The sequence below is a fragment of the Lagenorhynchus albirostris genome, chromosome 10 (genome assembly GCF_949774975.1).
Source record: "Lagenorhynchus albirostris chromosome 10, mLagAlb1.1, whole genome shotgun sequence".
Classification (NCBI taxonomy): domain Eukaryota; kingdom Metazoa; phylum Chordata; class Mammalia; order Artiodactyla; family Delphinidae; genus Lagenorhynchus; species Lagenorhynchus albirostris.
The window spans coordinates 2,451,568-2,473,363 of NC_083104.1; the positions used below are offsets into that span (position 1 = coordinate 2,451,568).

Below are 21,796 nucleotides of genomic sequence, written 5' to 3' on the forward strand. Positions count from 1 at the left end.
TCATCAGGGAAATGCAAATCAAACCACAACGAGATACACTTCACGCCCACGAGGATGGCTGTAATTTTAAAAATGGACGATCACACATATTGGCAAGGATGTGGAGCAACTGGAACCCTAAGGCACTGCTGCTGCGAATGTGAGACAGTGCAGCTGTTGTGGAAGAGTTTGGCGGTTCCCCAAAAAGCTAAACATAGAGTCACCATTTGACCCTCCATTTCTTCCAGGTGTGCGCCCAACAGAATGGAAAACAACATTCACACAAAAACGTGCATGACTGTTCACAGCAGCATTATTCAAATGGCCAAAAATTGAAACAACCCAAATGTCCATCAGCTGATGACAGATGGACAAAACATGGTCCATGCACATGATGGAACGTTACTCAGCTATAAGAAGGAGTGACAGCTGCTAGACTTGGATAAACCTTGAAAACATTATGCAGCGTGAAAGAAGCCATACAGGAAGGACCACACATGGATTCCATCTAAATGAAACGTTCAAAATAGGCAGATGGGGCTTCCCTGGTGGTGCAGTGGTTGAGAGTCTGCCTGCCCATGCAGGGGACACGGGTTCGTGCCCTGGTCTGGGAAGATCCCACATGCCGCAGAGTGGCTGGGCCCGTGAGCCACGTCTGCTGAGCCTGCGCGTCCGGAGCCTGTGCTTCGCAACGGGAGAGCCCACAACAGTGAGAGGCCCGTGTACCGCAAAAAAAGAAAAAAAAAAAATCCGCCCGTCAGTGCAGGGGACACAGGTTCAAGCCCTGGTCCGGGAAGATCCCACATGCTGTGGAGCAACGAAGCCTATGCGCCACAATTACTGAACCTGTGCTCTAGAGCCCACGAGCCACAACTACTGAACCTACGTGCCACAACTACTGAAACCTGCACGCCTAGAGCCTGTGCTCCACAACGAGAAGCCACCGCAATGAGAAGCCCTCGCACCACAACGAAGAGTAGCCCCCGCTCACCGCAACTAGAGAAAGCCCGCACACAGCAACAAAGACGCAATGCAGCCAAAAACAAAAATAAAATACATTTATAAACAAACAAACAAAACAGGCAGATCCACAGAAGCAGAAAGTGAAACAGCGACGGCCGAGCTCTGGGAGAGGGAAATGAGAAAGTATGGGGTGTCTTGCTGGGGTGATGGCAATGTTCTAGAATTAGACCATGGAGATGGTTGCACAAGCACAGTGAATATACTAAAAACCAACAAAGCATTCATTTGAAAATGGTAAATTTTGTCATGTGAATTACCTGTTATTAAATATATTCTTACTCTAAGAAAAAAAAATCAGGGTAAGCACTGAGGACCCAGGGCTGTGCGTCCTGAGCTTTGCAGGGCCACTGGGCTGCTCTCTCCACTGGCTGGGGGAGGACTCTACCCCTACGTGAGGGAGGGTGAGACTGAGCGCTGCTGCACCCCTGCCTCCCAAGGCTGACTTCTCTCCGCTCTGCTGACCTCCATGCAGAGAGCCATGCATGGCCACCCGGCCAGCCCAGCCCAGTGCACTGCCAGCAGGGAGGTGACGGGAAGCTGGGCCAACGCACACGAGACTGCAACAAAGGTCAGCACACGCAGGGCAACGCACCTTAAAGCCGCCTCCAACTTCTCCGAGGACGTTTTCCACGGGCACCCTGGTGTTCTCAAAGTGGACCTCACAGGCTGGAACACATGACATCCAGGACCTCAGCTGAGGGGGACGAAGCGCTCTACCCCCGACCCCCACTCGAGGGACGCGGTTCATTCACTCACTCGCTCATTCATTCAGACCCTCCACAGTCCGAGCTAAGGGACCCAAGAGGCTGAGCCTCGTGAGGACCACAGGGCAGCTCCAGGTGGGCCGAGGGCCACTTACAGGATACCAGCCTCGAGTGAGCTGAGTGCCGACTGGGCTTAGGTGGGGAGGAGGGAGAAGGGAGGAAGGAGGAGTCCCAGGCTGGAAAGATGGGGGTCTGCTGTACTGCAACACTGACCCAGGACCCCCAGCACCACCTCCCTCCAAGGCTGAGCGCCACAAGGTGGCGACAACCTCACCTTGAAGTCATCATTGCCCGATGTGTGGAGAGATTTTGCCAAATGCTCAGGTGGAAACAAAACTACTTAAGTCTCATGTTATCTTGATGTTTGATACCTTTTTATCAAGATAAAATCTCACCTTGTCTCTTTCTCTCTCATACACACACATGCATGCACGTGCCACTCACTGTTGGAGCCTCGGATGCCTAACTTATCCTCAGGTTTCCCGCTGGTGATTCCACCAAAGTCTCTCTCTACTATGAACGCTGTGACCTTGTCCTTTACTGAGCCATTAGAATCAACAACCTCTGTCTTTGCAAACACAGTAAAAACACTGGCTAGTCCTCCATTGGTGATCCAGACCTGAGGAAAGAAAGCAAAAGGGCTCCAGAGAAAACCAAACTACTACAAACTGGCCACCCTCAGCACCAGCTGCCCATCACAGCTCAGGCCAGAACGGGCTCAACCCAGCATCCCCAGGGCATGGATTTCCCCAGCAGACACAGGTGGCCCTGCACGTGTGTCAGTGCGTGTGTCACGCAGCTCTGGCTCAGCATGAAACAGCTGGGGGTGGGAGGGAGGCAGAAAGGAGTGAGGGAAAGCGGGAGGGGGAGGAGAGGGGGAGAAGGAGGGGAGAGAGGAGGATGGGGGATGGGAGGGGAGGGGAGGGGAGGAGAGGAGGAGGGGAGGGGAGGAGGGGAGGGGGGAGGGGAGGAGGGGAGGAGGGGAGGGGGGAGGGGAGGAGGGGAGGAGGGGAGGGGGGAGGGGAGGAGGGGAGGGGAGGGGGAGAGGAGGGGAGGAGGGGAGGAGAGGGGGAGAGGAGGGGGGAGGAGAGGGGGAGAGGAGGGAGGAGGGGAGGGGGAGGGGAGGGGGGGAGGGGAGGAGAGGAGGAGGGGAGGGGGGAGGGGAGGGGGAGAGGAGGGGAGGAGGGGAGGGGGAGAGGAGGGGAGGAGGGGAGGGGAGGGGGAGAGGAGGGGGAGGAGAGGGGGAGAGGAGGGGGGAGGAGAGGGGAGAGGAGGGGGAAGAGGAGGGAGGAGGGGAGGGGAGGGGGAGGGGAGGGGGAGAGGAGGGGGAGGAGAGGGGAGAGGAGGGGGGAGGAGAGGGGAGAGGAGGGGGAAGAGGAGGGAGGAGGGGAGAAGGAGAGGGGACAGGGAGGGGGAGGGGAGAAGGAGAGGGGACAGGGAGGGGGAGGGGGAACAGACTTCTCAACAAACTGCTCCATGTAGAACTTATTTGGATCTTAATTCAAGCAACTTGTTTGTAAAAAATAAGTATGAGACAATCAGGGAAGTTTGAACGTTAAGCAGATAGTAAGAAATGATCAAGGTTTAAGTGTACGCCGTGACTTTCTCAGGCCCGTCCTGCAGAGATGCACTGAGCTTGTCACGGCTGCCATCCAGGACTGCAGCGTGACGGAGGAAGCACTGAAGCCGGGAGACGGGGGTGGACGTTCACGACACTAAACTTTTGTGTTTCAAAATCCGTGTAATAAAAAGTTAAAAGAATGGACACACGAGAGCAGCTCAGGGAGGTGGGCAGCACTACGGAGGCCTGCGGGCTCAGGAGCCAGGACACCTTGGTTCCCATCCTGCCACTAAGCGGACGGTATGGTGGCGGGTCATGTAACCTCTCTGAGCCACCGTTTCTTCTTCCAAAAAGGAGGCACATCACCCGAGGATGACGGTTAAGGGGTGATGTGCCTGCCCTTTATGATCCCTGGAGCATGGGAAGTGGTCAGTGCGTGGTGGTGAAGGTCAGGACGGAGACCCTGACGCGGCCACGGAGGCCACGCAGCTGTACCTTGGAGCCATTGAGGACGTAGTGTTTCTTATCTTCACTTAATGTGGCCCTGGTCCGGATGGAGGCAGCATCGCTCCCACTGCGGCGAAAGAAATACGCGGTTGAGGGGTAATGCTGGAGACAAGACCCCACGGAAAACAAAGGGCCAGCTAATAGACATATTCAGCTTTGCAGCCACAGACAATCTGTAGACAGACAGGCATGTTCCAGTAAAACTTCACCTATGAAAACAGGTGGCGAGGTGGGTTTGGCCAACCCCGCTCTGTCACATCGGGTGAGAAGGCGGCAGCGACGACGTTTGGGAGGTCTAAACACGGAAATGCCGGCTCACGTGGGCTCTAAGCTCCCGCGAGGCGAGCGCAGGGGACCCAGGTCCCCAGGTGGGGAAGCAGGATGGAAAGGGGCTGGATAACGGACTTGCCCTGATGGCGGCTATGAGACTCGGGGCTCATCACCCCATCTCACTGAACCTCAGTTCACAGCCTGTAAAGTGGGCACAATACCACCCGCCCTTTATACTCTGAAAGTCGCTGTGAAGCCTGAATGCATTACTGTATATAAGGAGGGTTGCAAAGCACAAAGAAATTACAGGTGCTGCCAGCCATGTTATCTCATTTGTAAAGGTCACCAGGAAAGAGAAGTAAGGTAGAGATAAGAGAGCATGAAGAGAATGGGTGAGAAAAGCTGTGGACTCAACTCCCGGGAAGTCTTCAGGGAGGGAAGAAGCCAGCCACCCCGCTTCAGTAAAAAGAAAAGCCCCTGGACCCTGAAGCTGTGAGTGACGCGCAGGGCTGACCTGGCTGGCTCCGTCAGGCAGAAGGCGGCCACGTGCTCCCCGGAAGCCAGCTTGGGCAGGTACCTGGCCTTCTGCTCCTCGCTGCCGGCCAAGATGATGCCCTGGCAACACACACGGGCTGCTTTCAGCGGTGGCAAGAGAGAAGTGTGTGAAACGTGCTTGCAGAACACAGCCCCTCTGGAACACGCTTCCTTCACGCAAGAGCTGGCAGCCGCAGTAAAAAATGGGGAGCTGTTGGAGGGTGTGGGGAGCTGGGCTGCCAGGGAGACCCCCAAGCGCACAGTCCAGGGTGGCCTGGCACAGCTCCAGGAAGGGCCTCAGTCTTTCCGGCAGTTCCTCCACTTCCCGGCAGGGTGGCCAGAGCCGGGTGGCTGGGGCCACAGCTGGTGCTTGGGCAGCGCCACGCCCGGGCACCAAGCTTGCTGTGCACTCAGCCCCCTCGGTTTCTACACTGAACAAGAACCACCCAAGGAATGAGCTGTGGGCCCCTGGACCTGCCCTGAAAGACTCCAAGCAGCGGAATAGGAGGACAGGTGCCAACAGCAGGGGGGACACGCTCAGGCCCCGAGGGAGCCAATCAAGAGGTGGGGTCACCTCCAGCCTGTGGTGAAGGCAGGCTCCATGGAGGCAGTGGCATCTGGCCTGGGCCTGGAAGGATGGGTCAGAGGCGATGGGGCAGGAGGAGGTTTCAAAAGGAAGGACAGGGCCACCGAAGGGCACTGAGCACGGTACAGCGAGGCTGCAGGACAGTGAGGCTGCAGGACAGCGGGCCTTCCTCCGAGACGCTGAGCCGGCTGCCCCCTCGCCACTGCGGAAACCCAGACCCCTGACCTTGAGGCCGATGGCCTGGTGTGCTGCCAGCGTCACGGCGATGGAGCAATCCAGGCTGATGATCTCCCCCAGCCGCGCGTACATGGTGTTGGAGAGGCCCAGGCCACCTAGGGCAGAAACAGGCCAGCTTCACTTACGCTCCAGCCCCAAATTCCTCCCAGGAAAGGCAAGTGGCTTTATAAAGTCAGCTCCCCAATTTTTAAAAATCACAACACAGAATGGTACAAAGGAAACAGAAATTACCCATGAACTTGTCACTCAGAAAGAGCATTTTTGTGCACATCCTCTCAGACTTCTTCTAGGCATGTAAGCATATACAGGTGTATATTTTAATATAAAAATGTAATATTTAATACAAAAACATATAAACACCTAAACACACATAAAGTTACTTGAAATGCTGTGAATACTTCCTATCACAGATCTTGGGCTTCACAAACATGAACCCCATTCTGAAACCCACCCCCAGCATCTCGTGGCCTCCAGGAAAGGTCTCTCTGCCTGGGATACTGGAATCCGGGGTTGGGTCCTTCTGTCGCAGGGGTGCCCCGTGTGCTGTAGGACGTGGGGTGGCATCCTTGACCTCTGCCCACTAGAAGTTCCCCCTCCTCCACAGTTCTGACAACAGAAATGTCTCTAGATGTTGCCAAATGCCCACCCAGGGTCGGGGGGCAAAGTCACCCTCGGAAGGAGTCAGTGTTCTAGGAGCAAAAAGAGAAAACACTAAAAACGCAGGCTCCGCTGAACTTGGGTATTCTGCATTTTATCTTCAACTTCCGGCAATGGTGGGGTGGCCTTGTGTGCACCTTACAAATGACTACCCGAGGCCTAAGGTCACGTGCGGCCCAACTGCAGGGGGCGCCTTCCACACAAGGGGAGGGCCGAGTCTCTGCAGGGGTGCGCAGCGTCCCCTGCGCTCAGCGGGGACCCAGGGAAGGCCAGGGCCCTGCGGCACCCATCACCATGCCGCTTTCAATCAAAACGCTTGTGCTCCTACTTGTTTCACATACTGAAGTCAGTGTTGCTTGTTAAAAAAAAAAAAAGCTGTGTATTTTTTTCCCCATGAAAGTATCAGAAAAATCATGGGGGGAGGACAATCAATGGGGACAGATGACAGGTGGGTGGAGACTGCTTGACGGGGGGGAGGGGCTGAGGGGCCAGAAAGACCCGGGGGGTACCCAGGGAACTGGGGGCGGAAACCAGGCTGCCGGTGGAAAGGCCTCTTTTCCAGGATGGCGGTTTCCAACCAGCCTTCAGAACACTCCAGGACTGGGAACAATTCCCGAAAATGTTTTGGCCATGAACATAAGGTTGCTGTCGCCTTAATCTCCCCAGGAAGGATTTAAAAAAAGGAAAGACAATGAAATAGTCCCAAATGTGACCACTGTCATCTCATGAAAGAGCATTTTCACACCCAAGAAGGGGACATAAAACAGGAATAAGGGATGGATTTGTGCAATCACATACACACACACACACACACACCACACACGAGCTGGCATAAAACACAGAGAGATGCAAAAAGACATATTCCAATTTCACACAAAAATTGTCTGGAGGAAAACTTAACTGCTGCTTCTCCTCAGTCAAGAAGCCGTTTCTTAACGCTTCTGAAGGGGAAACATAATCACCAACCTGGCTGTCTGCCAGCTTTCCTCCACTCTCTGTTTTCTCCAAACACTTATTTTTCTCAGCTCATGACACCAACTGCCGCTCTGTGGCTCAGCCCCACCTGGTCTCTATTCTAATATTCGACGTGGCCCCCACCTTACGGCAGACAGTTCCCCGGGGCCTGTGAGTTACCGACAAGTGACACCGACAGGTCTCCAGGTGTGGGGAGAGCTCAGTCCCCGGTCCCCAGAGGCTGCAGGTGTAGCTCCCCCCAGAGGCCTGTGCTGCATCCCGCCACCAGAGGGAGCAGCAACAGCAATTATTTCATGTTTTCTGCACAGACTGGAACTCCTTCCATACATTTGGAAACGCGGTGACAGGGATTTCATAGGATGACGAGTAGGAGACGTCCTTTAACAGCTTAATACACTGCGACAGACACATATATAAACGAAGATTTAACCTGATTAAAATATGCCTCTCAATTAAGGAAATCAGGCATCAAACTCGTTTGTTCTATATTTTCACATTTTGTCTCAGACTGCAGCAGCTGCAGGATAGGTCCCAGTGGGACTTCCTGCACAGGCAGCGAGGGCCCCCACCCTTGGCTGTGGGATGGGGTGTGCAGGGGGCACAGGTCTCACTGAGATAAACCCGGCAGAGGCAGAACATCAAGGACAGCTCCCGCGTCTGGGCCTCGCCATGCAGGCCTAACCCACGGCCTGGCTGGGAGAACGTACCTGGGTGTCACACACCACCTACAGCTCTCGGGTCCAAACCACTGACCCTGTGCTCATGAAGCCGGAAGCCGCCTCAGCCTGGGCTCGGCGGGAGGGCTCAGAGAGCAGGGGGTGCGGGATGAAGGCCACACGTCTTCGTCAAAAGATCCCGAGAGTGAAAATACAGGGACGTGCGTCCGTGCCAGTGCTCGCAAGGGACTGTGTTTTGTCCCTGCTCCTCCCTCACACACTCCGTGCCTGTCCCCTCGCTCCCACAGAACTGAGAGGACCACCCCTATATCAGGCAGGAGACACACAAGCTGCACGACGGGCTCAGTCTAACAGGGCACAGCCACCGGGCGGGGATCCTGGGGGGAAGGCAGGGCCTTCCACTGTAAACCTCCAACAGCAACGAGCACGGCCCAGAGGACAACGGGCCTGCTCGCAAGCTCCCGAGACCAGGGCTCCACCTCCCCGAGGCGGCCCGCGCCCCACAGCCGTACACCGACTCCTTCGGCCGCTGGGCCCTGGCCCCTGGGCGCGCAGCGCGTGGCCTTCCCTACACACAAAAGCATTTGCGGGCCTGGGGCAGCTCCTCTGCCAGAGAGACCACAGGGCTTCACAGTGGAGACCACGCTGCACCGGCCCGAGCTGGCCGGAGGTGATACCCACCCCTCCTCCCCCACCCAAGGGACCCAGAGAGCACAGACATCCTGCAGGGTCCCTCCCCACCTCTGAGGAGGAAGGCAGGGAACTGGATAGCTCTTCCTGCTGAAAAGCCTCTTGGGCCACACACTCACCAGCCAGCCACCCTGGATTTAACCCACAAAGGGACGTTTTACAGCCTGACCTTGGACTTCGTGCATTTTCAAAGGCCACCTTTCTGGAACAGAACCCTTTTTTGGACAAATACGGAGGGTTTTCTTAAAAGCCAAACTGGTTGGGTGGTGGTTTCCTTTACTTACCGTATTCTTCTGGGACTTGCATCCCAAAAAGCCCCAGGCTCTTCAGTTTCTCTAAAGTTTCATTTGGGATTTTTCCCTCTCGGTCAATTTTTTGAGAGTCCACTGCCAAGAGGAAATATTTTGATTAAACAAAATATAACCTATGTTTATGTTATACAATCCCAGCGTCAGAAACTTCAGACCTGGAAATTGTCTAGCCATGGTTATTCAGCATGTGTTCAATTTTACCTTAATTCGCCCAGGAAGAATTGCATTTCAGAAAATTACCACTACCAGGTAATGTTCTGTTTCTTGATCTGGGTGTATTCATTGCGTAAAACTGCAGAAACTCATTATGAGACCTAAACTTTTCTGCAGGCATTTATTACTAAACTTGAATTTTTGTTTTATCACCTGTACCTTCTAGAAAATTAGACAATAAACACGCAGCTGCCAGCACTGCCCTAAAACGTTTGGCTACATAGCCAGACTCCAGGCAGCTTCTGGACCCAGCTCCACCAGTGTTCAGAACCACACCCTTTCCCCAGAGTCCACAGGTTCTTGAGAACAGGTCAGTCTGTTTACCACCAACACACACAATCATCACAGCAAAACTCAACCATCACTGTGTTAGGTCTGCAGCAGCACTTTTATAAGAATCAGGTAAAAGTGTTTTCATCAGCTGCCAACAAGTTAAGCTTCATCACTATTATAACTTCATCACTATCATAAACCATAAAAGCAACCATAACCACGCTTATAGATTTTTATACATATGGGTCACTAATGAGAAATACAGGTTCCCCAAATGGAGTCCAAACCCTTGGTTTTTTTTTGTTTTTTTTTTTGCGGTACGCGGGCCTTTCACTGATGTGGCCTCTCCCGTTGCGGAGCACAGGCTCCGGACGCGCAGGCCCAGCGGCCATGGCTCACAGGCCCAGCCGCTCCGCGGCATGTGGGATCTTCCCGGACCAGGGCACGAACCCGTGTCCCCTGCATGGGCAGGCAGACTCTCAACCACTGTGCCACCAGGGAAGCCCCAAACCCCTCACTTTTTACTTTTACAATTCTACTGACATATGTAATTGGCACACAATAAACTGCACATATTTAGAATAATTTTTTGAGTTCTGACATCTGTTCACCCATGAAACCATTCGCACAATCAACAAAAGCATTTCCTTTTCCACCGAAATTTCCTCATGTCCCTCTGTGATCAATCCTTCCCTTCACCTCCATCTCTAGGCAACCACTAATCTTTTCAGCTACAGATTGGTTTGCATTTTTTGAGTTTTTATATAAATGGAATCACAAGGTGTTTTTTTTTGATCTGGCCTAATTTGGCCTAATGATTTTGAAGTTCATCCATATTGTTGCAAGTATAAATACTTCATTCCTTTTTATTGTTCACTACCTACTGTATGGGTATAAAATTGTTTATCTATTCACCCCTTGAAGGACATTTGGTTGGTTCCCAGTTTTTGGCCCTTAGAAATAAAGATCCTGTGAACATTCATATTCAAGTTTTGGTGCAACTACATGTTTTCATTTCACTTTGGAGCGCAGTGGCTGGGCTGTATGGTAGGGTATGTTCAACTCTGAAGAAACTGCCAGGATCTGGGAAGACTTCCTTCCCGCAAGACGGAGATACAGGGACTGGATTTATCTCGCTGCCTTAGAATACAGGATATTAGATACAAGGAGGAAGAGTCATGTGTTACTAGTAGCAAAGAATCAGTCCGAGACCATGCATTCTCAACAGGGCAACATCACCCCCAAGGGGGTGAAAACGGTTCTGGAGGAAGGGGAGCAAAAAAATATTTTTTTATTTATAAAGCACAGCAACATGTATAATACATAAACAGATAATAATATAGTTGTGGCATTAAAATTTCACAGACGGATGTGATTAGGGTAAAAAGATGTCTAAAAAGGCTCTGGGGGAAGAGAGAGCAGTAAAAAAAAGTTGAAAACAGTGCCCTACAGGCTTCCTCTGCTCCTTCTAACGACACTTAAAGGCAAGTCTCGAATGGGTCAAACTATTCCAAGTAACTTAATTGAGCCCTGGAACAAAGCTTAAGACCATACTACACACACACACACACACACACACACACACACACACACACACACACACACACACACACACACACACACACACACACACACACACACACACACACACACAGCACCAAGAATGTAAATTCCACAATGACTGGCATCCAAGAGAAAACCACCAGGCACATGAAGAAGCAGGAAAATATGAGTGATAATGAAAAGAAAATCAATCAACTGCACATGACCTAGAAGTAACAAAGGTGCCAGTGGACAAGGGTATCACATGAGTTATTACAGGTGGCGCAGTGGTTGAGAGTCCGCCTGCCAATGCAGGGGACATGGGTTCGTGCCCCGGTCCAGGAAGATCCCACATGCCGCAGAGCAACTAAGCCCGTGCACCACAACTACTGAGCCTGCGTGCCACAACTACCGAAGCCCGCGTGCCTACAGCCCGTGCTCCACAGCAAGAGAAGCCACTGCAATGAGAAGCCTGTGCACCAAAACGAAGAGTAGCCCCCACTCGCTGCAACTAGAGAAAGCCCACGCGCAGCAACGAAGACCCAACGCAGACAAAAATAAATAAATTTATTTTTAAAAAAGAGTTATTAAAACCAAATGCTCAAAAACACAGAAGAAAATATGAGCATATTAAGGAGAGACATGGAAAAATAAAAAGACACAAATCAAATTTCCAGAGATGAAACAATGTTTAAGATGAAAAACACTGGATCAGATTAACAGCCGACCAAATACCGGGGGGAAAAGAAGATTAGTGAACATGAGACATAATAATAAAAGCCATACAAAATAAAATAGACAAAAAAACAACAACAGAGCGTCAGTGAGTCGTGGGACAACCTCAAGCAAATATATATATCTATATCTTTATACATGTATATCTTTTTTATAGATACGTATGCTTTATATATATATAAAAAATCTCCAAAGGAGAGCAGGGAGGAAGGAGTGTGGGAATGTGGTATGGTTGGTGAAAAAACAATGTTTAAAGAAATAATGACCAAAATTTACCAAAGTTGATAAACACACAGATCCAAGAAGTTCAAAGGACCCTGAGAAAAATGTGAAGAAAACTACACTAATAGCAGTTTCTCTAAAACCACTTAAAAGCTGCCAGATACGAAGAAACACACATGAAAAAAAATGAAAATAATATGGTAGCAGACATCTCATCAGAAACAATGCTAAAACAGAAGAGACCGCTAAAAGAAAAATATTGTCAACACAGTAATCTTTTCTGATGAAACACTTTCCAGATACATAAAAGCTGTAGATACTTACCCCTGCAAAGCTGCACCACAAGAAAACTGAAAAGAAGTCCCTCCCACAGAAGAATGATGGTACCAAGAGGAAGTCAATACATAAAATGGTAAATTTTATTCCATGTACATTTTATGACAGGAAGGAAGGAAGGAAGGAAGGAAGGAAGGAAATAAAGTATTGTAGGGTTTATAAAGAATGTAGAAATAAAATGTATGAAACAGAACATGGGCTGGGAAAGCAGAAATGTAAGGTTCTTACACCATACATGAAGTGGTATAATATTAGCCGAAAGCAGATTTTGATACATAGTATATGTTTACATACTATAAATTCTAAAGCAACCACTTATAAAACACAAGAGGCATAACTAATAAACCAACCAAAAAGATAAAATGGAATCATAAAAAATACTCCATTAATCCAAAAAGAGCAGGAAAAGAGGGAAAAAGATCAAAGATAATATGGGACAAATAAACAGCTAGATGCTAACGTTAAACCCAACTATATATATATCAATAATTACATTAAAATAATCATATATCAAAAACCAATTAAAAGGCACAGAATGGGGGAGGGTGAAATGGGTAAAGGAGATCAAGTGTATGGTGATAGATGGAAACTGAAGTTTTGGTGGAATGGCATAATATACACAGAAATAGGAATATAGTGTTGTACACAGGAAACTTACAATGTTACAGACCAACGTTACCACAATAAAAAATAAATTAAAAAAAGGAGGGCTTCCCTGATGGCACAGTGGTTAAGAATCTACCTGCCAATGTAGGGGACACGGGTTCGAGCCCTGGTCCGGGAATATCCTACATGCTGTGGAGCAACGAAGCCCGTGTGCTACAACTACTGAGCCTGCGCTCTACAGCCCATGAGCCAGAACTACTGAGCCCACGTGCCACAACTACTGAAGCGCACGTGCCTAGAGCCCATGCTCCACAACAAGAGAAGCCACCGCAATGAGAAGCCCGTGCACCACAACGAAGAGTAGTCCCTGCTCACTGCAACTAGAGAAAGCCCGCACCCAGCAACGAAGACCCAATGCGGCCAAAAATAAAAAAATTAAATTTATTAAAAAAAGAAAAAAGAAAAAAGACTGTCAAATTGGATTAAAAAAATATTCAACTACGCTGCCCATAAGAAATCACTTTTTCATTTTTATTTTAAACTTTTATTTTCACATAATTTTAGATTTAAAGAAAAGTCACAAAAATAGTATAGGGTTCCCGTATACTCTTCATCCAACTTCTCCTAACAGAAGCTAATAGAACCGTGGGGAAACTATCAAAATTAAGAAATGGACATTCATACAATATTACTACAGAATTAATTTGAATTTCATCAGTTTGTCCATTAATACCCTATTTCTTTCCTGGGATCCAATCCAGGATCCCAACTGTATTTAGCTGTCATGTCCCCTTAACATCCTCCAGAGTGAATCCAACAATACAAAAAAGGATAATATATCACAACCAAGGGGAACTATCCTGGGAATGTGTCATTCAGTGTTCAAAACCCAGTCAATGTAATTTACTAGGTCAACAGAATAAACAGTAAAAAAAAAAACATAATCATCTTCACAGATGCAAAAAAACACTGGACACAATTTGATACAATTTATGATGAAAACACACGACAAACCAGAAATAAAGGGAAACTTCCTTAACCTGGTACAGGGCACTCCAAAAAATGTACAGCTAACTCATACTTAATGGTAAAAGACGACGTTTTCTCCCTAAAATCAGGCACAAGGCAAGGAAGTTGGCTCTGACCACTCCTATTCAACATACTAGAGATGTTAGCCATTGAATTAAACAAAGAAAAGAAAGGGAAACCAGGCTGGAAAGGAAGACATGAAACTGCCCTCATCACCAACCACGTGACTGTCTATGTACTCAACCCTCTGGGATCGATCAAAAAAGTTGCAAGAGCTAATAGATGAGCTTAAGAAGGCTGCAGCATACAAGGTCAATATACAAAAACCAACTGTACTCACTGAAGAGGCTACATTAAGGGAACAACTAAACACATGAAAAAATGTTCAACATCAACGGGCATCAGGGAAATGCAAATTAAAACCACAATGAGGTAACACTCCACATCTAACAGAATGGCCAAAATTTTTTAAAGTTTTTTTTTTTAAAACAAAACCAGTGACAACACCAAATCCTGGCAAAAAAGGCACAGAAACTGGATCACATACACTGCTATTGGGAACGTAAAACGGTACAGCCAACACTTTGAAAATAATTAAACACAGAACTACCTCAGGACCCAACAACTGCACTCCTGAGCATTTATCCCAGAGAAGAGAAAATATGTTCACACAAAGCTTGTACACAAATGTACACAGAAGTTTTATTCGTAAGAGCCTCAAAACTGGAAACCACCAAGATGTACTTTAACGTCAGAATAGTCAACAAATTGTGTTAACCCGTAACATGGAAAACTACCGAACAATAAAAAAGAACAAACCACTGATATACAGCAACTTACAGGAGAATTATGCTGAGTAAAAAAATGCCAATCCCAAAGTTTATATACTGTATGGTTCCATTAATATAACATTTTTGAAATAACAAAATTATAAAAATGGAGAACAGACTAGTGGTTTCCAGAAGCTGGGGAGGAGAGGGCAAGAAGGGGCTATATCTATAAAAGGAACGCATGAGGGATTCTTGTGATGTAACTGTTCTGTACCATGATTGTGGTGCTTGTCACATGAATCTATATATATGACAAAATTACATAAGTACATACACAATCAGTAAACGTACAACTGGCAAAATCTGAATAAGGTTGATGTCAATTTCCTGGTTGTGATAACATTCTGTGGTTATGCAAGACGTATTCCATAAAGCTATGCATTGGGGGAAACTGATTGGGTGAAGGGTATAACTGATCTCTGAATTATTTCTTACAACTGCATGTGAATCTGCAATTATCTCAAACTAAAGTTTTTTTAAAGCAAATAATGTCATCATGAAATGTTATCATATTACATACATATTAAATTTAATGGGTATAACCCTGAGGTTGAATTAAGAAATCCCCACGAAAACGCCCGCATCTGAAGTTCAACTAAAATTGATTTTCAACAACAAAAACTATGACACAATGGGTGACATTTTTCTTTCATCTTGTTTAGTTCCTAAATCTCCTTTAAACAAGTGTGAATTTCTTTTATTAATGAAATAAAATATAGATTATGAAGAAAAATTTCAGAAATAGAAACAAGTATATACAGAAAAAAGTGAACTTCCATACCACTGTAAAAATAATGTGTAAAAAATCAACTGTATTTCTATATACAAACAGCGAACAATCAGAAATTGGAATTTTAAAAAATACCATTTACAATAATGTCAAAGAACTTTAAATACTTATGAATACATTTTACAAACCATCAAAAAAACATTATCCGTTGAGAAACCATCAGAAACTTTTGTCAAAATTTGTCCAAGGTTGGGACTTCCCTGGAGGCGCAGTGGTTAAGAATCCGCCTGCCAATGCAGGGGATATGGGTTTGATCCCTGGTCCGGGAAGATCCCACATGCCGCGGAGCAACTAAGCCTGTGCGCCACAACTACTGAGCCTGCGCTCTAGAGCCCAAGTGCCACAACTACTGAAACCCACGCACTGCAACTACTGAAGCCCACGTGCTCTAGGGCCTGCATGCCACAACTACTGAGCCAGCATGCGGCAACTACTGAAGCCTATGCTCTGCAACAAGTGAAACCACCACAACGAGAAGCCTACGCACTGCAACGAAGAGTAGCCCCTGCTCACCGCAACTAGAGAAAGCCTGCACACAGCAACGAAGACCCAATGCAGCCAAAAAAAAAAAGGAAAACAAAATGTCCAAGGTCTATACACTGACCACGACACACAAAATGCTGCTGAGAGAATTATATAAGAATCAAATAAATGGGGAGATATCCCATGATCGTGCATTTGAAAATTCAGTATTGTTATAATCTCAATTCTCCCTCAAACTGATTTACAGATTTATTGTAACCCCAATCATAACACACAAAGGCCTTTTTGTTGAAGCTGAAAAGCTGATTCCAAAATTTATAAGCAAATGCAAAGGACCTAGAGGAGCCAAACAACTTCAGAAAAGAACAAGGCTGCAGGACTAACACTTCTTGCTTTCAAGCCTATTACAAAGCTCAGTAAAGAAGGCAACATAATATTTGCATCAAAATAGACAAACAGAACAGAGGATTCAGAAACAGACCCTCACATAAATGATTGATTTTTTCCATTTTTTTATATTATGGCAAAATACACAAAATTTACTATCTTAGCCAGTTTTAAGTGTGCAATTCAGTAGTATTACGTACATTTACATTATTGTGCAACCATCACCACCACCCATCTCCAGAACTCGTTTCACCGTTCAAAACAGTTAACTCTGCCCTCATTACACAATAACTCCCCATTCCTCCTCCCTCCCACCCCCTGGCAACCACCATTCTATTACTTTGTCTCTATGGATTTGACTGCTCTCAGTATCAATACTTCATACAAGTGAAATCAATCAGTATTTGTCTTTTTCTGACCAGCTTATTTCACTTAGCATAATGTCCTCAAGGTTCATGTTGTAGCATTGGTCCAAATTCCCCTCCTTATAAAGGTTAAATAATATTCCATTGTATGCATATACATTCTGTTTACCCATTTATCTGTTAACCTGGTTGTGTCTTTGGATCTAAACTGAATCTCTTGTAGACAAGATATAGCTGGATTATTTTTTAAATCTGGCAACTTCTGACTTCTGATGGAAGAGTTTAATCTATTTACTTTTAATTAGTGATAAGGAAAGACTTCCGTCATTTTGTTATTTATATAGCTTTTTTGTCCATCTTTTTTTTGCATTACTGTCTTCTTTTTACTTGATTTTTTGCAGTGAAACATTTCAATTCCCCTCTCATTTGCTTTCATGTATATTCTTTAGGTATTTTCTTTGTAGTTACCATGGGGATCACATTGAACATCTCAAAGTTGTAACACTCATGTGAATTTACACCAGCTTAACTTCAGTTACATACTAAAATTCTGTTCCTTTAAAGGCTCCATATCCACCCTTTTCTTTTATTGTTGTTGTCACAAAATTACATTGTTACGCACCATGTCCAAAAACATAAATAATTGTTTCAAACGATTTTTAGTCTCTTAAATTATTACAGAGAACAAAATGTTGAGTTACAAAGTTACAGTGATACTAGCTTTTAGACTGATGTTTTTCTAAAAAATATATTAGACTCTTAAATCAAGTAGAAAACAAAAACTACAGTTATAAACCATTGTTACAATAATACTAGGTTTTATACCTGCCCATGTATTTACCTTCAATGAGATCTTTATTTCTTTACATGGACTTGAGTTACTGTCTAGTGTCCTGAGCATTTCTTGTAGGGCAGAGCCAGTGGTAACAAACTCCCTCAGCTTTTATCTGGGAATGTCTTACTTTCTCCCTTACTTTTAAAGGACAGTTTGCCAGATATAGCATTCTTGGTTGAGAATGTTTTCCTTTTAGCACTTTGAATATATTGGCCCACTGCTTTTGGCCTCCAAAATTTCTGATGAGAAATCTACTGAAAATCTCATTGAGGATTCCTTGTCTGTCGCTTCTCTCTTACAGCTCTCAAGACTCTTTTGGTCTTTGTCTTCTGACAGTGTGATTATATAACGTGTCTTGGTGTAGGTCTCTATGATTCATCCTATTTGGAGTTTGCTTAGCTTCTTGTATGTTTATATTCACGTCTCACGAAATTTGAGAAGTTTTCAACCAGTGTTTCTTCAAATAATCTCTTCTCTTTCTGAGACTCTCACAATATGTATGCATTTAACAGTGTTCCACAGGTCCCTCAAGTTCACTTTTCTTCAATCTTTTTTTTTCCTGTGCTTCAGACTTGATTATTTTCCATTATCCTATCAGCAAGTTCACTGATTCTTCTGCCTTCTCAAATCTATCTTTGAATCTCTCTAGTGAACTCTTCCTTTCAGTCACTGTACTTTTCAGCTCCCAAATGTCATTTTGTTTTTTAGGTTTACTACCTCTTTATTGATATTTCCATTTGTTCACACATTCTTCACTTCCTGCATGTCTTGTTAGTTAAGCATCTTTAAGATGGCTGTTTTTAAGTCTGTCTAGTAGGGCCTCCATCGGGTCGTTTACAGGAAGAGTTTTTTATTGGTTCTTTTTTTTTTTTCTTTGAATGGGTCATACTTTTCTGCTCTGCTTTTGCTGAAAACTGGACATGTGAATTAATAATGTGGTAACTCTGGAAATCAGATTTTCCCTCTTCCCAGGGTTTGCTCCTTTTTCTTTTTTGGCCATGCTGTGTGCCATGTGGGATCTCAGTTCTCTGACCAGGGATCAAACCTGCGACCCCTGCAGTGGAAGCACAGAGTCTTAACCACTGGTCCACCAGGGAAATCCCCAGGGTTTGCTCTTTTTTCCTTAATCGAAACATATGTGACATATAACACTGTCTAAGTTCAAGGTGTACAACATGTTGATTTGATACATTTATATACTGCAATAGGACTGCCATCATAGCCTTAGCTAATACCTCTACTACAACACACAATTATCATTTCTTTTTGAGGCGGTAATAACTAAGATCTATTCTGTCAGCACATTTGATATTTATAGTACAGTGTTGTTGTCTATAATCACAATAATGTACATTAGATCTCCAGGACTCACTTATCTACTAGTTCCAAGTGTATACCCTTAAACAACACCTCTCCAATTCCCCCATTCCCCAGCCCCTAGTAATCACATATTCAACTGTTTTAGGAGTTCAGTTTTAGGTTCCACATATAAGTGATTATCACAATACTTGTCTTTCTCTGACTTACTACACTAAGCATAGTATCCTCAAGGTCCATCCATGTCGTTGCAAATGGCAAGACTTCCTTTCTCATAGATGAATAATATTCTATTTTACTTACATATATGTTGGTATCTTACATCTTCTTTATCCATTCAACAACTGGAGAACACTTAGGTTGTTTCCATACCTTGGCTATTGTGAATAATGTTGCAATAAACATGGGAGTGCGTATTATCTCTTTGGGTGTTTTCATTTTTTAAAATTAATTAATTAATTAATTTATTTTTGGCTGAATTGGTCTTCGTTGCTGCACACAGACTTTCACTAGTTGTGGCAAGTGGAAGCTACTCTTTGTTGCGGTGCATGGGCTTCTCACTGTGGTGGCTTCTCTCGTTGTGGAGCACGGGCTCTAGGCGCATGGGCTTCAGTAGTTGCGGCACACAGGCTCAGCAGTTGTGGTGCACGGGCTTAGTTGCTCCATGGCATGTGGGATCTTCCTGCACCAGGGATTGAACCCATGTCCCCTGCACTGGCAGGTGGATTCCTAACCACTGCACCATCAGGGAAGTCCCAGTGTTTTCATTTCTTTTGGGTATATACCAAGAAGTGAATTACTGGATATGGTATTTGATTTTAATTTTTAAAGGAGCCTCCACACTGTTTTCCATAGTGGCTGACAAATTTACAATCCCACCAACAGTGCACAAGGGTTCCATTTTGCCACATCTTTATCAACATTTGTCATCTGTGGTCTTTTTGATGATAGTCATTCTAACAGGTGAGAGGTGTTATCTCATTGTGGTTTTGATTTGCATTTTCCTGTTTAGTGATATTGAGCACTTTTTTCATGTATCTGTTGGACATTTGTGTGTCTTCTCTAGAAAAATGTCTATTTAGTTCCTCTGCCCATCTTTTAAACTTTTTTTTTTTGCTATTGAGTTGCATGAGTTCTTTATATATTTTGGATATTAGTCCCCTATCCAATATATGCTTTGCAAATATTTTCTCCCATTTCTTAGGATGCCTTTTCATTTTGTTGATTATTTCCTTTGCTGTGCAGAAGATTTTAGGTTTGATATTCCACATGTTGATTTCTATTTTTGTTGTTTGTGCTTTTGGGTTTTGTTTTGATTTTTAATTGTTGTAGGCTTTGTCTATGCCAAGGATCAGCCTGGTGTAAACTTAAGGTCTTTTCAGGTCTTTCCTGAGCCTGTCTCTTTCCCAGTTCATTTGCCGCCCATATATGCATTTGCTTTAGAAGGTCCTAGTATTCCATCTGGCTCCTGAAAAAACAAAAAGAGGGACTTCCCTGGCGGTCCAGTAGTTAAGACTCCACCCACCCACTGCAAGGGGCACAGGTTTGATCCTTGGTTGGGGAACTAAGATCCCACATGCCACACGGCCAAAAAAAAAAACGCAAAAAGAAAATGAAGAGGAAAAAAGGCACTAGCCCTTTAAATCCCTTAGAAGTGACTTCTGCCAGAGGGGGCGGGGCTTGCAACACTAAGAAGCTGCAACACCATGGCCTCTGCCTCTTTGTCTGCACCTCTGATCAGAAGCAGCAATCAGCAACCAGCACAGAACCCTCATACCTGATGCACAGGGTCCGTTTTGCCCACTCTGGCTCCCACAAGCTGTGTACAGGCTGCTCCAGGAACAAGTGCATAGCAGCTTGCTTTGGGTCTGGGGGTGGGTAGCTGCTTCTGTGCTCAGAGCTGAAACTGATTGAAATTAACCACATTTTTGTCCAGGCACCCTGCCCCCCCCCATCCAGACTCCAGAGCTCCTCAACAGTTACAACAGACAGATTCTGCCAGTGCAATTGTTGTCTGGGGGGGAGACAGATTCCTGCTGCTACATACTCTGCCATCTTATGGTCAACTGGTTTTTGTTTTTTTGTTTTTTGTTTTTTTTGCAGTACGCGGGCCTCTCACTGTTGTGGCCTCTCCCCTTGCGGAGCACAGGCTCCGGACGCGCAGGCTCAGCGGCCATGGCTCACGGGCCCAGCCGCTCCGCGGCATGTGGGATCTTCCCAGACCAGGGCACGAACCCGTGTCCCCTGCATCGACAGGCGGACTCTCAACCACTGCGCCACCAGGGAAGCCCTCAACTGTTTTTTGACAGAAGTATCAAAGTCAGTTAAATAGGGAAAGGATCATCCTTTCAATAAATGTTGCTACAACGATTGGATAGCCACATGCAAAAAAGAAATCCTCAAATGTTACCTCACATCATGAACAAAATTATCTGGGAATGGATCATAAGTCTAAATGTTAACAGATAAATATAAACCTTCTAAAAGAAGATATAAACGAAAATCACCATGACGAATGATCAAGGGATCGATCCAAGAAGAAGATACAACAACTGTAAACATTTATGCACCCAACATAGGAGCACCTCAATACATAAGGCAAATACTAACAGCCATAAAAGGGGAAATCGACAGTAACACATTCATAGTAGGGGACTTTAACACCTCACTCTCAAATGGACAGATCATCCAAAATGAAAATAAATAAGGAAACACAAGCTTTAAATGATACATTAAACAAGACGGACTTAATTGATATTTATAGGACATTCCATCCAAAAACAAAAGAATACACATTTTTCTCAAGTGCTCATGGAACATTCTCCAAGATAGATCATATCTTGGGTCACAAATCAAGCCTTGGTAAATTTAAGAAAATTGAAATTGTATCAAGTATCTTTTCTGACCACAATGCTATGAGACTAGGTATCAATTACAGGAAAAGATCTGTAAAAAATACAAACACATGGAGGCTAAACAATACACTACTTAATAACGAAGTGATCACTGAAGAAATCAGAGAGGAAATCAAAAAATACCTAGAAACAAATGACAATGGAGAC

At 45.6% G+C, this 21,796-nt stretch overlaps 1 protein-coding gene across 6 annotated transcripts in view; it reads right to left on the reverse strand.

The window, feature by feature from the left end:
* The window catches only part of ACAD9 (acyl-CoA dehydrogenase family member 9), a 59,569-nt gene that overhangs the window by 17,524 nt on the left and 20,249 nt on the right, over positions 1-21,796 (reverse strand). For 5 of the 6 annotated variants that reach the window (XR_009542682.1, XR_009542683.1, XM_060161038.1 and 2 more), the window contains exons 3-8: positions 8,745-8,846; positions 5,450-5,556; positions 4,619-4,719; positions 3,823-3,901; positions 2,211-2,385; positions 1,595-1,668 (exon numbers count right to left, since the gene is read on the reverse strand). Coding sequence is in view for 4 of the 6 variants with exons in the window: in XM_060161038.1 (XP_060017021.1) it covers positions 1,595-1,668; positions 2,211-2,385; positions 3,823-3,901; positions 4,619-4,719; positions 5,450-5,556; positions 8,745-8,846 (638 nt within the window). In the remaining 2 variants the exon portion in view is untranslated. Of the gene's footprint in view, positions 1-1,594; positions 1,669-2,210; positions 2,386-3,822; positions 3,902-4,618; positions 4,720-5,449; positions 5,557-5,912; positions 6,402-8,744; positions 8,847-21,796 lie in introns of those variants that run through there. The other variant, XM_060161041.1, reaches the window with a different exon arrangement.